Source organism: Euwallacea similis, chromosome 14 (assembly GCF_039881205.1).
Source record: "Euwallacea similis isolate ESF13 chromosome 14, ESF131.1, whole genome shotgun sequence".
Lineage (NCBI taxonomy): Eukaryota > Metazoa > Arthropoda > Insecta > Coleoptera > Curculionidae > Euwallacea > Euwallacea similis.
Window position 1 is genome coordinate 962,995 of NC_089622.1, and position 15,834 is coordinate 978,828.

Here is a 15,834-nt window from a genome sequence, read left to right on the forward strand (position 1 = left end):
CTGTAGCTTAGGAATGTTATTCCTATCAAAGTGCTGTCTTTTGAAACAATGGTATTTGAATTTGAAATGTTTTTGATGAGGAAGTAATTTCAAACTACACCACTGGTTTTCGTTTCGGGAATGTTCGGTACGTCATCTTGAGTTAATTAATTAGTAGACCAACGTTTGCATCTTGTTCTCACTCTGGTCTCCGCTAATTATCGTTGATAGAAAAGAAGAGTCAACATTTGCACGATTATTTTTCAATTTCCCTTCACCAATCACCAAAAAGAGTTCCTCCACCTCTGTTTGAAAAATCAGGTTGTGGCTTTAAGTTGGTTTACATCATAGAAAATCGCAAAATGAAAAATCTGAATTTATCCCTTATTCAGTAAAAATCCTGACATCTTTTAATCTTGAGTTTTCTAGACCTATTCATTTCAATATAAGGAACATTTCCACTGTATAAATTGTATTGGAAATGTCTTTAGTTGCTGACTATAGAAGTGAATCTGAGGACTCAGATTCTGAATTTTGTGCCCAAACTGAGCAGTTAACGGATCAAAATTCCATGTAAGCGGAAATTTTCATTTGTGTTTGCACTATTGGTAAATTAAAATTCTAATTGGATGGCAGCAATTCACAGACTTAATGTGGATTTTTGATTGAATTCTAATGGCTCATTTATTTGAGGCCAGTAGGCAGGATGACAGTGCCATAAGTTTCTCCATTAATGGCCTAATATAAATAGTTTCCCAAGAGAATGGAATGTCTTAAAATTACTGGCATAAACCTTTTCAGTTGATTAGAATACTCAAACTTTTCAGTGTAAATAGCTTTTGCCATTACCTAAGGTTGTGGATTGGCTTAGCTGTTAACTTGTAAATTGTATAAATTCTTGCTATTCCCTTAGATATAAATCTATGATGCTAAGGCAAAGCCCAACATGGTAAATGAATTTGTCAAACATATCGGGTTCTGCCTTAACATGTCAAGATTAGCCCAGAACAATAGAAATATTAAGCTGATACACTCAGTAAAAAATGGGTCAGCTGCTATATCTTTTAGTAAAACAGAAATAAAAATGGAATCAGTCATCAAACTGGAGCCAAAAGATGAAGAATCTAGTGAGGATGAAAATGAGGCTGAAACTAAAACAGTACCACTGCCTGTCTTCAAATTACCCACCCCATCATTCCAAACTGGTGCCAATGCAGAGGTTTCTGGTTCAGTTTTTGTAAATCCCTTTCTTGTAGCGGAAAATGAAAAGGAGGCTATTTTGGAGAAACATGTTAAGATGAGCAACAATAAGAATGTCGGAATTATAAATGGTAATGTAGTACCTAGGCAATTCTGCTGGTAGTTCTGTAACTATAATAATTGCTCATAGTGGTAATCCAATAACTTTGCTTCAACTTCGAAAAAAAAAAACTAACATCATTTTGGCACTTTTTACAGATACTGACAAATTTATCATGCTTTTCATATCCACATAGTTCCAGTTCAGTAGCAAATGCTTACCACTTGATTTCAATTAAATAAGTTTAATAATAAATTAAATTGAACCAATTCAAAAACTTAGGACTAGAAAACCTATGATTAACCATGCTAAAAAACTGATGATATTCATATAGTTTTTTTCCCGAGATTTCTATGACCACATCACTAGTTATAAGCCTATGAAGTCTCCACCATAGATAATATTAATTTGAGATGTTAATTAACTTTGAGATTTGTTATTTTAGAAGTTATTGTCAATCTTTTATATGGTTAATCTAATCTTTCTGCCAACTAAACGAATTCCGTAGTCAGGTAGGCGACGTCACAGCTAAGACGTTTCTCCTACCAGGTCCTTACCGAAATCCGGTAAAACCGAAAAGAAATTGGAAATATTTTATTTAGGTAAGAAGATATGTTGGAATTACCGAAAAGGGCGCTGCAGATTTGGACATAACTGTAAATATGCCCATGATTCAGATATACAGAAAAGTCAGCAGCAACTAAACGCTGAACTAGAAGTCGCTAAAGCTCGAAGTGTAGTGTGTCAGTCAGGTAGTCTCAACTCAAGGTAAATTCATAGTCATTTTCATATAAATTATTATATTTATGTTTTTGTTTAATACATAATAAAAATCATATATTTTCAGCCTTATGTCTCAGAAATTTTCCTTGGAGCAAGCAAATCCTTGTGAGGACTCTGCCCAAGTTCCAGAAGCAACAAAGACAAAAAGAAAGAGACCAGGCTTGTCTCAAGGATTGGTCCCTGGAAAAAAAGTTATGAAGCAATATTTGAATAATAAAAGTTAGAATTTGGTGTCCTCAATGTAAAATTAAGTTGCTATTCGACGTTAAACATTTTAATACACTCGATGTATCGATAAGAATGGCAGCCAATTCCTTTGTAGTACACGCACAAAATGTTAACTACAGGGTGTCTGCGCAAAACAATATTCTAAACTTGTTAACTATTGATCTTTAAGCCAAAATTTGATGATTAAACATCGCATGGTATCGTAAACTGTGGTTTATAGATACAGACTAAAATATGTGTGCATACACCTAGAGTCTACAGGTTATTATTTAGATTTTACATGTTATAGCGTGAAGTACTTTTTGTTGAGTCAGAAAACGCAGAGAATTCATAAGAACATTTAATAGATTTTGTGTCTTTGTATTGAACAAACCAAATAAGTCATCATTCAGCTCATTTACCCATTTGCAAATATATATTATATAACAATAAAATCTACCTTTGAGTAAGATCTGATATACGATTAAAAAAAACACACATAATCTAGGATTTGTTTTTATTTTAAGTTCTTATTGACTAAAAAGAACAACAGTTGCTTGAAATAAATTATTCAATTTTGAAAATTTGGAACTGTTACTCATTAAAACCCAATCAACGTTCTATAGTCCGTAGGTACTTCAATTAAACAGTAACCTGTCTGCGAGTCACCTAATCAGAGCAAAATAAATAACATTTAATTATAATTATAATGAAATGAAACTTAATTATAATTATAAAGAAATAAAAATTAATTCGCAATAATTACATAAAACTTTTTTTATATATACCAGCCAGTTCCGGTGTGTGAAATTTATCAGCTAAAACCTATTAGAAATGTGTCTTCTCTATGTCGCAATAACATGTAATAATTACTGATTACGCAGCTACGGATATTTATGATTTACCGCTAGGTACCTTTTTTCTCTAAAATACATCACTAATTGAATTATTTACTGATGGAACATTAAAATAATGAATAATTTTTAACAATCTTAAGTATAATTAAATCACAGCTAATAGTAGTGGGACAAGTCCCAAACCATTTTGGGAAATCTATTACAAGCATTTTTGGCGAATATAAATACATAGAATATACCCTGGAAAGTGGCAAATATTTTACATTAGGATAATTTGGTTTGTTTTCGAAAAATCACAGTAAAACCATTATAGAAAAATACAAGGATTTTTTAAGTAAAAAACATGTCCCAAAAGATACCAGAGTATTCGGTAAGAAAAAATTATGGGAGGTATCAAAAGTCACTTACATTCAGAAAATTTTATGTTAGAATTTGCACTTATGGCAGTAACTACTCTATGATATAGATGAATATCTTTTAGTTCATATTCACTATAGGTACCACGTCGATTTTTTATTTATACAATGAATCATTAGATGTGAAGGAATAGGAACAAAACCGAAACATTTCAACAGCAGCTTCAATAAAGTAACGGTTTTAACTTCGATTAGAACCGCTGTTGAACAAATGAAAGAGTGAAGACAATACTATAAGAAAATACCTAACAGTTATTAAATCAAATTTATTCAATTTTGATATATTCATTGAATTAGGTTTATTTCTGCTAAAAATAGTTTGGAATTTTGTTTCTTTTTCAGCCATTCGATAGGTTTCAATTGATTATTACAGATGGAGCATTAAATTGAGCATAATTATAACTGTTACGTCTTCTTTATTTTGAGGTTTTTTTATGCTCAATTTCATAGACAATTTATCCTTTGTTCATCACAACATATTCAAAATTGAATAAAATTTTGTATAAAACCAATGACTTAAACCTGTTTATTCACCTGACGAACTTAACCGTTCTTCTCGTGAAGAAACAATGGTATAATTCATTTGTATAAATAACTATTAAAATAAGGAATTTATCACACGTCATTAAGCCTTGCCATTGACAGTTTTCGAAGTTAGCCCGTTTATTGAAGAGTGACCATTGAGTTTCGGGGCTAATTTACGCTCTATATTCGAATTGTCAGCGTGGCCGTTTACTTTGGTTTGGGGTCCATGACCGCCGCTGTCTTCAGGACCTGAAAGAAAAAGATTTCATGATACAAACATCAGAGATTCCCCACACCAGAGAAAACTGTGCCACATATAGGTTGTAAGTCTAGTGCTGTATACGTACCTATAAAATTGGTATGTAAGTACTTCTTTGACGTTTTCCAATCTTCTCTAAGTGAGAGGTTGTACATTGAATAGTCTGGATTGCCCGTCACTTCTCGTTCGATTTTTAAGAAGGTGGGGAGTTTGAAAAGTAGACTTTCATCATCCAGTGCTGAATAAGTTTCCAGCAAAATTAGTCCCCTACATCTGGAAAGGATATACAAATGTGATTACATAAAAAATATTAATGATTAAATGAGAAACATTGTTATAGCAGCAAAAGTGGCAACCATCGTGTATATCGGAAAAACATTCAAAATCCTGCAAGAGTTTCCATTAACGTGGTTTGCTTGCTAACTTGTTTCTACTGTAATATGCAACCAAACATACAGCCCAATGTGGAGATAGGAGACTGCCCTTAACACCTCAGGTGCAATTTACGAACAATTGAACCACCAGCTGGCCATTTTGAAAATAACTGACAGTTCTTGTCAAATTTTTGACGCATAAACAAGTCTCCAGGAAGTATTCGACATTCTACAATATTTTGAGAAAAAATGCTCTCAATTCTCCACGTTGTTGTGCCTAACATTACCGACTGGTGCAGTCAGGGACTTTCCGTAGTAACCGAGTCAATCTGGGCCGTATCAATTTTAGTCATTTACGGCTGTATCCTGTTACTGATGAAAATATATGGGTACCTAAAACCTTGCTTCGATAAAGAGGACTTTAACATGCTTTACAAGGCAGCGCAGCAAAACGATCTCATAAGGGTTATCACCATTTTAAATCAGTGCCCCTCTTATGTAAATAAGTTTAAATATCCCGAGGGTTATACGCCTTTTATGGTGGCCTGTGCCAATGCGAATACTCAAATGGTCAGGTACATGTTAAAAATGGGCGCGAACGTTGCTCTCAGGTCCAAAGCTGATGAGACACCCTTCTACTTGACGGCCTTTTATTACGTTCAGAATATGGTAAGTGCGCATCCATTCCTTCCGTGAAAGATCAATAAATTTTAAGAAACATGCAGACTTAGGGAAAAAATAATTCCTCAAACCTAAACCCTCGTATTTCAAATGCCCTCTATATTAGTATGTCGTTTCAGAATTGTAAAAACGCGACCTGCATTCGAGAGCTCTACTACGCCGGAGCGAAAATTGATGAACCAGGTAAAAGCAACATTACTCCTTTGCAGATGGCCGCAGCTTTCGGACACACCGCTCTAATAAAGTGGCTACTACTTAAAAACGCTAATATGAAGAAGAGCTGCTCTTATGCTTATTTGCTAGCCAAAAGCCAGGGGCACAACGAAGCAGCCAATATTATTCGCGGATCAATGCAAATTAAGAGCATCAACTGCAAATGATGAAGCGATATTCCTTCTAGTTTTAGTACAGCAAATATTTAGCATATAATATTTATTAAAATAAGAGTAATAATTACTCATGCGCTGAAAGAAAAGGATTACGTCAGTTTGAGGCTCGATGCGAAACAGAAGGCCTTTATTCAGTTAAGGACATAACTCTTTTTGCGGCCTGTGGTACATACAATGTTTTACGCACAAATGATGTTTGTTTAACCTTCTACACACCAGTAGGATAATATTATACCCAGTTATTTGGTTAAAGACGGTTTTAAATAAACAGTTTCGATCCATTTGTACGTAAAAGTGTTATACTTAATATAACGGAAAAAATAGACATTGTGCTTACCTTGGATGACTAGGTTGTTCATAAATATCCAGCTGAAAATACTGATTGTTGAAAATGAAGCAACGCCGTTTTTTGTAAATGGTAAAATGGGAGTTATCCTTTTGAGTGAGCAGGTTTATATAGTCACGGTGGTTGATCTGGGTCTTAACTTCGATTACTTGGCCCCCTGGTTGGTTTTGGCGTCGTACTGTATGGATATAACTGTAGTAACCTATAAAATAAGTAAAATTGATGCTGTCTCAAGAATTAAAGTCTAAAAAATGATTTAATTAGTAATCCAATGCTACCTAAGTGTTATTAATATACATTATCTTTGGCAAGCTTAGCCACATGACAATAAAAAAGTATAACTTTCCTGTTTTTTTTTTTGTGTGTTGATTTATAAATTTCAAAGTGGTGGTAAAAATTAGAATTCCGTCTCTTTTCGGCTATTTCTAAATTGACCACTTATTTCACAATAACTATATTTTAAATCTTGAGGTACTTTAGTCGTTTCATTTTTACAGAAACTTCAAATTTTCAGTAACTTTTAACACTAAAAAAAGTCGACGTAAATCAAGCGCTGTACGATTACCTAAGAAATCGGCAATATAAATCTCTAGTGTTCAAAGTGGGTCATTACTAAAAAGATAATAAATTAACTTTCAGGAAAAAAAAGTGTCTGTAGCGACCGTTTGTTGGAAACTCAAATCACACAGGCTTACCTTGACATTCTCTGCTAAACTTTTATTGTTTTTAACATGGTACCGGATTAAGATCGTCGTGATTCGATACCACGTGTGTGGGACATTTTAATAAAGCTCTTTCCAAATTGAACAAGGATTTTTTTATTTTAAGAAATTTAAAATGCTAACCGCACTGATTTATTTTCTAACAGTTTTATGTAGTGTTGACTTCCACTATCTACATTTTGTAATAAATGATATTTTATACTTCGATCTTGAACGTTGATGGATTGAAGGTCCCTTTTTCAGCAAAAGGAAGTAAACAAAACACTTTATTTCTCATTACAACCGTTATATTCTATTTTAGCATTGTCACAGTTTCGAAACCCTCAATTATAAATAAAAAAAAACAATACAAAAATCTTGGTATGTACCACAAAATGGTACATAAAAGAACAAATAATTTCAAATATTTTTGGCCTAAATTTTGAATGACCTCAAAAATCTGACAATTATTTCGCACTAAATAATTTAAAAGTCATTGATACCAAAAAGGAAAACAAACTGAAAGTACCTAAAATGTGTAATAGGAGGGTGATTTATAGATAACGAATTTGGAAATATTTTCTTTTCTCACCTTTTTGGCCGCGCTTTCGTAATCTGACTTGATTAGGTGAGTTGGATTGCAGATAATTATGCACCACTTCAAAGTCTTGGAACGGTGGAAATACCGAATCCTCGGGGAGTGGACCACTGGAAAAAATATAAACTAAATGTACAAAGAGAAAACTTAGTTCTGTAATTCGTAAGGCACTGGAACTGTTATACTTTCCTTCAGGATCATCAAAAACCGCCATAATGGCGAAAAAAATTACGCATAATGCAAACGTGTTTTAAGTTTCATTGGCTTACCTGACAAGGAATTTGTGTTTCTTCGAATTGGTCAACAATCGGTCCCCTGTGTCCAAACCGATCTTATGGCAAACTGAGCCGATCATCCTTCTGATTTTCCCCTCGAAATCGCTGCTGTTGTCGATAACATCGAAGTACGGGTGTCCGACCCAAGCGGCTGCTGCTTTGGTGTCCAACTCTCTGGCAAGCTCGACTCCTTCTGACCGGCAAGAATGGTCCTAAATGATTAGGCATGTGGTACCAACAACACTTAACAATCTAGTTTTTTTTTTAATGAAAATTAACATGAAAAATTCCATTTTTCTTAAACCACCATTGCATAACAAGCTTTGGCACAATTCCCAACGGCGATCTGGACCAGAATGTTATAAGAAATAATAAAACTATTAAATTGTGTGTAAATTAAATGCCTGGCAGATGATGCCGGATGTTTCTAATGCCGACGAGATAAACTCAGAAACCTTTATAGCCCTGCACCAAATAATTAAAATCAATTACCTCTATAGAATAATAGTCTTCGGCTCCTTTAGCTGCAGATACCATGTGGATGATCTGATTGTATCTGTTGTCTCTTAGCTCGATATTATTCCAGCTGTTACTTGCCATGATGTTTTCCCACCTTTCTTTCGATATAACTGAATAAAACATACGTTCAACTAAAGCAAATTTTAATAATGTCGTAACTTACATGCTGAAGCATCCATTGCACCTCTATCACAAATAATGAGGCAACTCCTGTTGCATGTTTTGCCCAATTCGAAAAAAGTGTCCTCAATTTGCAGCATTGTCTTGAGGAGATTTTCTTGGAAGGTGACACCTTGAATTAAAAGAGAGGTCAAGGCTGCTTAGCTGGAGATTTTTATGTGAAAAGTGGATATTTATAATTCATTCCAATCAACTTCTAACGTAATTATCAACAGGACACGCAATGGTTTCGCGACTATAACTGATCACTGGAAATTTCTGGATCAGGAGCTAATATGCTTGATAGGGAGTGATGTTCGATGTTTTTGTTTATTGTAGTGTCTGTATGTTAATTATTTTTGGGTCTTATCAAACAGGGTCAAGGTCCCGGGGAAACCTCTATTTCTTGTATTTCATCGCTGCTGCATGCCGCAAAAGTGTCGCACAAAACTAGAATTGCGTTTTACGTCATTAAAAAATAATAAACAATAAATTTCCTAATATATTAAGCCTTGAGGGCTAATAAATCTTCACGTCTGAGAAGGCTATTAAAACTCCGGCAAAACAGATTTGGCTTGAATTATAACAAATTACCTGTTAATTCTTTTATTTATTAAATGTGCGCTAGTCTTCAAGACTTAGACAATAACGGGCAATAAGCAAGTTTTTTTACTTCTTAGTAATGCAAATCATTAAGGACTCCCGGCGTAATTTCCATAAGTAAGCAAAAATACCGTTATTCTTTCATATTATTAAGCAATCGTGGATCTTTTATGTTACTTAAACGGTCAACATGGAAATTGTTCTTTTTGATGAGTCAATTTGGAATGTTTACCTACCTACATAGAAGGCACTTAGAAGTAATAGGTTGGATATGAGTAATGGTTAATGAACATCGGGAACTCGTCAACTTGCTTTTGAAGATAAAGAAATGCGATACAAGAGAAAATTAATTGAAGACCTACAACGCAATATCACGCAAATGCCATTTATTCTTAATAGAAAATATTACCATTTTCGACAATACGTCCGGGATAATCGCGGGTTTTCATGCAACATGAAATTCAAGAACCTAAACGTGCGAGTGGTGGCAATAGCATTTGAACTGGCATACTGCAATCATTCGCAATTCGACTCGACAAACACCTACTAAGAACCCGTAACTATGATAAGATTATTAACAACAAAATTGCATTTTTCCATGCTAACTCAACGGGCAGACTATGTGACTGTGCAAGTAAACATTTCAACCTTTTGTATATAAATAAAACGTTAAACTTGCAACGTATTATTTATAATATTGGCTTCAAAGATCGAAAAGAAAATGGCACTTGAAAGGGTGCCATGTTATCCCGATGATATGTCCAACGTGCTAATTACGAGCCGCAATAATGAAAATAAATGTACATGGTAGATGGGTACGTGATATTCGAAAAAAACCAGCAAACGATTTGTAGCGTTTTCTTGGATCAGCTAGCTATTTCTGGCATCATTCAGAAACAGCTCTACAATACCGCATGTACAACCTAAATATCATTTGGCTAGGAAAAAGAAAAACAGAAACTGTGTGCAAAAAATGTTGGCAGCTCCACGTGAATCACAATGGTACATAGTACGTTTCCTGTCAAGCCCTCGCTTTAAAATTAGCGAAACTCGTTTATATTTGGAACGGACATTATCTGGAAATTGTTTTTTTTTTGGAAATGAACTGGCAGATTTGTGGACACGAGGAAATGATCCGGGAATTGACTTGGACGCATACATGAGAGCTTTCTGGACTAAGTCGATGGACACTTTCATGCGCGGTGTCAACGGGGGGAAATGCCGGTAAACCTGAACAAACCCACCATCGTCAAACTTACAAGGGTATGAACCTGGAATAGTTTAAAACTTCACATGGAGACACGACGAATTAAGAGCAGCGAGGGGTTTTCCGCAAGAGGGGTTCTGTCCCCTTTCCTCTGGTCGCTGCAGGTGGACGGTCTTTCGGGCGCTCCGGCCTACGGCGAGCAGGACGAGCCTATGAATGAGAAGTAGGGACACTGGGTAGGCCGCAGCAGATCTTAGGTTGCAGTGGAGGACCGTTAGCAGCCCAACCGATTCAGTACAACCGATCGCAAGAGACAATTCATTCTCCAAGTTGATTAGTGTTTTTGACTATCAAAATGAATGATGAATGAAAAATGAAGCCTTGACTCAGGTCTTGGAAAAAACAACTTCAGAAAATTTGATTCAAAGTCTTGTCTAGTCGGTCACCTAAGTCGTTCATTAAGAGCTCCGCATGCAACTGCAATATGCACAGTAAAGCAGTATCAAGTGATAATACACCCATAAGCATATCTTAAGTGTTGCATGTGCAATTTGCAAACCATTAAATAATTAAGTATTTTTTTATTTTAACATAAGAAAATGTGCGATAATAATTTAAATAATATTCCGTATTTTATCTTGTCTTAAAAGGCGCTGTGAAGAAAAAGAGAGAAAGTCGTGTTTTTCTAATGTATTCGTGTGTTACGCCCTTGAACATTGCAGTCCATAGTAGAATACCAGGCAATCTTAAAGATGGATTCAGGACTAGAGTAACGACTGCCCCAAATGAGGTTTATTTTCTATAATAAAAGGTAACATCTTTTATTTTGGGAAAACCCGGCAATCTCCTAGATGGCCAGACTATAGAGACAACTAACCCGAATAAAGTTTATTGCCTACAATGAAAGATATCCTTCACTGAGTAAAAACTAGGGCATAAGTACCTTCAGGGTACGTTAAATCGATTTACGACATACCTAGCATAAAAGGACTCATTTTGCTACAAAAATGGGTCTTATACAGAAGTTTTCCGAATGGTTGCGATGACTTCGTTTGTGTCCACTTCGTTTAATAATCTTCATTTGATTATTTAATTTAGATACGTTTTAACTTAACAACGAAATAAATCACTTGTACCTGAGTTTGTTGTTCCCAAATCTCTTACATTTTCATAAAGAAATAAAAACACTGCTCAACATAATCCAGGGAACAAGGAGAATTGTTGGCAAATTCCCATGTTGAAGAATGTGCTAATACGAGTATGTTACTCACTGAGGAGTCTCGATTTGGATTTTGACCTGAAAGTCCACAACTATGGAGGAGATTTCATGATGGTATGGGACAGTATCATATTGCATGCGATGGTAGCATGTCGGGCTTGTTTGTCACAAACGCCAATCCAAGACTATGTGCTCAACTCTGTTGTCCTTCCTCTTGCGTATGCTGCTGGCCCAGAATTCCTGTATATGCAAGACAATGCTCGTCCAAACGTTAACCAGGCTATTACGCTTTAGCTCAGGCACAACAATGTAACTTTTATGAATTGGCCACCACAATTATACGACTTGAATTCCATAGAGCACGTATTGGACATGCTGCAAAGCCAACTCAATTAGCTCATGGCGCGTGTTCGTGGTAATGTGGCTTTTCGGAACATCCTCTGGGAGCAGTGGCAACTTTTACCACAAGGCGCTCTAGATGGGGCGATTTTGAATATGCCAAGACGTTGTCGTGCTGTTGTTAATGCTCGCGGTGGTAACAACGTCGAAAAACTTTTATGTAAAATTATTGTGAATTAACGCTATTATACACATAAAGATTGTAGCTTATTCCTCAGATTCCTTTAAGCAATATGTTGATTAAAAACTGCATCAGAAGACGAAATGCATCGCCCATGTCAGCATCAAATTAATGCCACAAAATTATCACCTTTGACGTCTGATAATTATCGTGTAGTAATTATCATAGCTACGAGCACGAGTTTTTTAGGGGAACAAAAGCCTATTCTAATATAGATAACAGATCTAAAAATAAACAATTTTATTTTCAATCTTAGGCCAAAAAATTGCGTTCAGTATATTGAATAACACGAAAATACACCTAAAACGAATTCATGCCTCGAATTGCGTAAACAACTAAGGAAGGTATAAACAAAAATATGAATTTGCCGCCAATGAATAATTGCGAATGAACAATAATTGTTCAGAGCGAGCATAATATTTATTGTAAATCTATTTCTAAAAGCTTTAGATGCCAATCGTAGAAACGACAGGGCTCTAATAATACTCAATGAAAATGGTAAATAGCACTTTTTGCGTTAGTCTCGTGTAAGGTTTGCAGGTCCTCGACAGTGAGTCACGGCTAAATTAACTATTCCCAAGATAGTTTCATTCCAGTGAGAATATTCTTTCGCAAGCTTTTGGGCATGACACTCACTATATCCCTGAACGTGAAATTCTAAGTAAACTGAAAAACTTCTGTTTTCGCAGATTGACTGTAATCAGACGAGGTACCAATAAGTGCCTTGTTAACATGCAAAAGTAGTTCTATTTTAAATAAATGCGTTAAACCGTGGCCCACGCTTTTCTGTTCGAATCCCAAAGCAAACGTTAAAATAACAATTTATTAACAAAACACGTTTTAGTGAAGAGAACCCTAACGCGTTTTACCATCGAGTTTTAACAGTCGTAATCTGCTGATAAATAAGAACTTAATGCATATGAAGCGCAAATGTGTCATAATTGATAATACGGTTATTGGTGTGGAGAGACACGTTTAGAAGACATGGGCTTTGAAGCCTTTCAATACGTGAAAGTTTTAAAATTGAATTATTATATCATCGATGATTGTACTTACCCTCATCTTCACTGAGGTCGCTGAATTTAATTCCTCCACTGAAACGAACATAAGCAGAAGATTAAAGTTTACTCTAGTGGAAACTGTAAATTATTATTGTTCTTGACATTTATTTATTCAATTTTACACGTCTCAAAATCAGGTAAAAACTGAAAACAAAAACACTAAAATCTAATTGACCCAATATGCTCGCTCCTAATTGAAATTTTTGTTGATCTCGCTTTGCTATTACATGGTAATTGTTATTGTTATTAATGTAAATAGAGCAAAACATAACCTGGATTAAATAATACTTTTGTTTATATTTATCAAGGGAAAAACGGCAAAATTACCTATGTAACAGCAGGATAATTGCGCTGTTGTTGTTACAAAAAGATATTATATTCTTCACGGATATTACCTTTTCTTCCTGCTTAAAACCATACTTCTAGTAGGGAAAAAATCCTTTAACGTGGTCAACTTATGATGAGACAGGTAAAAAATTCTACGGAAGAGAAAACGACTCAAGTCGATTTCTTAGTCTTCCTATAATTTATCTTCTTGCTAAAGAATTTAAGCAATTGAAGAAATGGCAAGAAGCTGGCATTGAAGATAATTTAAAGAACTCAGACAAGTTTCTACGAACTGGGATGTACATATTTCAACTTACCTAAGCAACACTGAAGCTGTTTCGGGCACTCGAAAGACCTGTAATAAAATGGACATGTACAAAATACGGCATTTACCAAGATCACATTGAACATTAACTACATAAATCTTTGAAAACATATCTATGTATTATTAATGCGGGATAGTTACGCATAAATAATTTCCTTTTTACCTTCCATCCTAGATTTTCAAAGAATGTACACAGTCTTGCTTGACCAGTAGTCTTCCCTCCACAGGGACCTGAAAGCAAATTATACAATATACAAAGTGATCTAAGTAGAAACGCAGAAAATTTTGCAGATGAGCAAAGAAAAATGATAAAAAACATTTATATGATAACGCTTCTCGAAAAGTAGGGTGACAAAGAGGTTTTCAATTTCTCGTTTTCTTTGAGCGCAATTTGAATGGACGTTTGTTTTGAACTTTCTACCACCTCTAGGTTTACCTGAATTGCATATCTTAAAACTTGGAGAAATAGGAATCCAATTTGTTACCCCTAAATTTCCTTACGCTCAAACAATCTATCATTATTTATAAACAGATTTTACGCGTCTTCTTTTGTACTTTATTCCCCCATACCCCTTTAGGTACCTGAGAATGCATGCATTAATTTCTCTACTCATTTGGGCCATAAAGTGACAGGCAACGGAATTCAAGACCTGCATATTTTTCTTTGAATAGCCTTTTGCCCCCAACCTGCAAATAAGTCAAAAATAAAACATCTACCCAACAAAATAGTTATTACAAGAGGTTTCTAAATGGCATCAAAATTGCGCAAGAATTTAATATTTTAGTCAAGTAGTACTCCTGGTGGGTCTGCTGCTATATAATGCAAAAAGTTTGGGGGAATGAAGGAAAAGTAAAGCCTGGCCTTGTTTCTCAGAATTCTTTGATTTGAAGTATTATAAGAAAAATGGGGTTGCTAACATTTAAAAACGGAGGGGCTGTCCAAATTCTTATATACCTCCCAGCGACCTAGTTGGAATAAGCAAAAAGGGAAGCAGCTGAACAAATGGGGCTTCTAACATATTAATATTTTTGGAAAAATTTGAGAATTTAAGCAAGGCTGAACAACAATTATTTGAGCATACTTAAAAGTCTGCAGCAACATGTTTCTTTTACTCCTGCACAACGGACAGATACCTGAGGTATTTTAGTGTGCTCGCTTGAGGTATTTTTAGGCATTTTGGTGTAGAAAAATTCATCAACTGCTATTCACCCTTGTATCTTCTATTTGTATATAAGGTACATAGGGAGGAAATGGGGGATATGTGGGGTCTCATCAGTATTTTTTTGAGCTGCAATGTCTTTTGGATTAAATATAAATTAGGAATTACAATGTACCCCATACCATTGTTATTAGACACTAAACAGAATCCACCTAAATGAGGTTTAAAATCAATAATGCACCAGATCACAACAAAGATGAAAATGACCTTAATTTAATGAGTAACTGAGCTAACTACGGAAGGAACCTGTTAAATTCGACTTACCCCCCGTCAATACCAAACGGTACACGATACGTTTTTTCTCCCCGGCTTTATCCATCTTTTTCAAATTACTGAAAAACTGTTGAATCCAAAAATAAAACGCGATTTCGGAACAAAGGTTATGAAACACGAGCGCATGAAATTATGAAAAAACGGACTTTAGAAACGATGTCTTGACGAAAATGAATGTGAGAAACCAAAATTAAACTATGGAGAATCAAAATAAATAAGTGGGGCACATGATCAACAAAAACTAGATAAGATTTTCCATGATTTTATGGGTAAAGTTGCGTGGTGGCACACGATCGCACGATTGCGCTTTAACCGCACACGGCGGACGTTCTTTTGAAAAAGACGAGCGGAAATTTTCGTACTAGTTGAGGTTGAGCCTTCGATCGATTTTCGCATTCGGCGCGGTGGAAGGGATAATTGTCATTGTCAATTTGTTGTGTCAATTAAGATGGTATCGATATCGTATCTATACACCATTCAGTAGATTATGTAAATATTTTAGTAAAACTAAAAAATGCAAACGTAAGGGTTTCACAATATATTTCTTTAAAAGATTGGAACCTTAAACAAAAAAAAGGAGTGGGGAATAGGAGCAATGTAGATTTTGCAAAGGGTGATCATTAAAAATAAACCTCAAGAAGACCTTGAAAA

At 35.1% G+C, this 15,834-nt stretch overlaps 3 protein-coding genes across 5 annotated transcripts; 2 read left to right on the forward strand and 1 right to left on the reverse strand.

Annotated features, from left to right (window-relative positions):
• Window positions 1–329: 329 nt before the first annotated feature.
• On the forward strand, window positions 330–3,651 carry LOC136413384 (uncharacterized). Of its 2 annotated transcripts, none has more exons than XM_066396913.1 (4): window positions 330–552; window positions 1,048–1,310; window positions 1,882–2,047; window positions 2,127–3,651. In XM_066396913.1, the coding sequence occupies exons 1-4, from the start codon at window positions 461–463 to the stop codon at window positions 2,284–2,286; spliced, it is 681 nt and encodes a 226-aa protein (XP_066253010.1). In that variant the 5' UTR covers window positions 330–460; the 3' UTR covers window positions 2,287–3,651. The 2 variants fall into 2 exon arrangements, with proteins under 2 accessions (XP_066253010.1, XP_066253011.1); XM_066396914.1 differs by having other exon boundaries at window positions 403–552; window positions 1,056–1,310.
• Window positions 2,772–15,534, reverse strand: Ttd14 (TRPL translocation defect 14). Of its 2 annotated transcripts, XM_066396907.1 has the most exons (11): window positions 15,175–15,534; window positions 13,854–13,921; window positions 13,683–13,720; window positions 13,034–13,071; window positions 8,373–8,501; window positions 8,183–8,319; window positions 7,685–7,902; window positions 7,410–7,525; window positions 6,108–6,318; window positions 4,415–4,599; window positions 2,772–4,316 (listed from the first exon to the last, which is right to left on the reverse strand). In XM_066396907.1, the coding sequence occupies exons 1-11, from the start codon at window positions 15,227–15,229 to the stop codon at window positions 4,168–4,170; spliced, it is 1,344 nt and encodes a 447-aa protein (XP_066253004.1). In that variant the 5' UTR covers window positions 15,230–15,534; the 3' UTR covers window positions 2,772–4,167. The 2 variants fall into 2 exon arrangements, with proteins under 2 accessions (XP_066253004.1, XP_066253005.1); XM_066396908.1 differs by lacking the exons at window positions 13,034–13,071; window positions 15,175–15,534 and having other exon boundaries at window positions 13,854–13,922.
• On the forward strand, window positions 4,922–5,838 carry LOC136413456 (ankyrin repeat domain-containing protein 29-like). Its single transcript, XM_066397028.1, has 2 exons — window positions 4,922–5,369; window positions 5,501–5,838. The coding sequence occupies exons 1-2, from the start codon at window positions 4,950–4,952 to the stop codon at window positions 5,759–5,761; spliced, it is 681 nt and encodes a 226-aa protein (XP_066253125.1). The 5' UTR covers window positions 4,922–4,949; the 3' UTR covers window positions 5,762–5,838.
• Window positions 15,535–15,834: the final 300 nt, after the last annotated feature.

What these genes read in the sequence shown, in the direction of transcription:
- LOC136413384 (XM_066396913.1), top strand. Translation starts at nt 461, where the DNA reads ATGTCTTTAGTTGCTGACTATAGAAGTGAATCTGAGGACTCAGATTCT. An exon ending in TTAACGGATCAAAATTCCAT is followed by an intron (nt 553 to 1,047) that starts GTAAGCGGAAAT and finishes TATATCTTTTAG; the next exon opens with TAAAACAGAAATAAAAATGG. An exon ending in TCAGGTAGTCTCAACTCAAG is followed by an intron (nt 2,048 to 2,126) that starts GTAAATTCATAG and finishes ATATATTTTCAG; the next exon opens with CCTTATGTCTCAGAAATTTT.
- LOC136413456 (XM_066397028.1), top strand. Translation starts at nt 4,950, where the DNA reads ATGCTCTCAATTCTCCACGTTGTTGTGCCTAACATTACCGACTGGTGC. An exon ending in TTTATTACGTTCAGAATATG is followed by an intron (nt 5,370 to 5,500) that starts GTAAGTGCGCAT and finishes ATGTCGTTTCAG; the next exon opens with AATTGTAAAAACGCGACCTG.
- Ttd14 (XM_066396907.1), bottom strand. Translation starts at nt 15,229, where the DNA reads ATGGATAAAGCCGGGGAGAAAAAACGTATCGTGTACCGTTTGGTATTG. An exon ending in CGACCTCAGTGAAGATGAGG is followed by an intron (nt 8,502 to 13,033) that starts GTAAGTACAATC and finishes TTTTAATTCAAG; the next exon opens with GTGTCACCTTCCAAGAAAAT. An exon ending in CTTACATACCAATTTTATAG is followed by an intron (nt 4,317 to 4,414) that starts GTACGTATACAG and finishes TTTTTCTTTCAG; the next exon opens with GTCCTGAAGACAGCGGCGGT.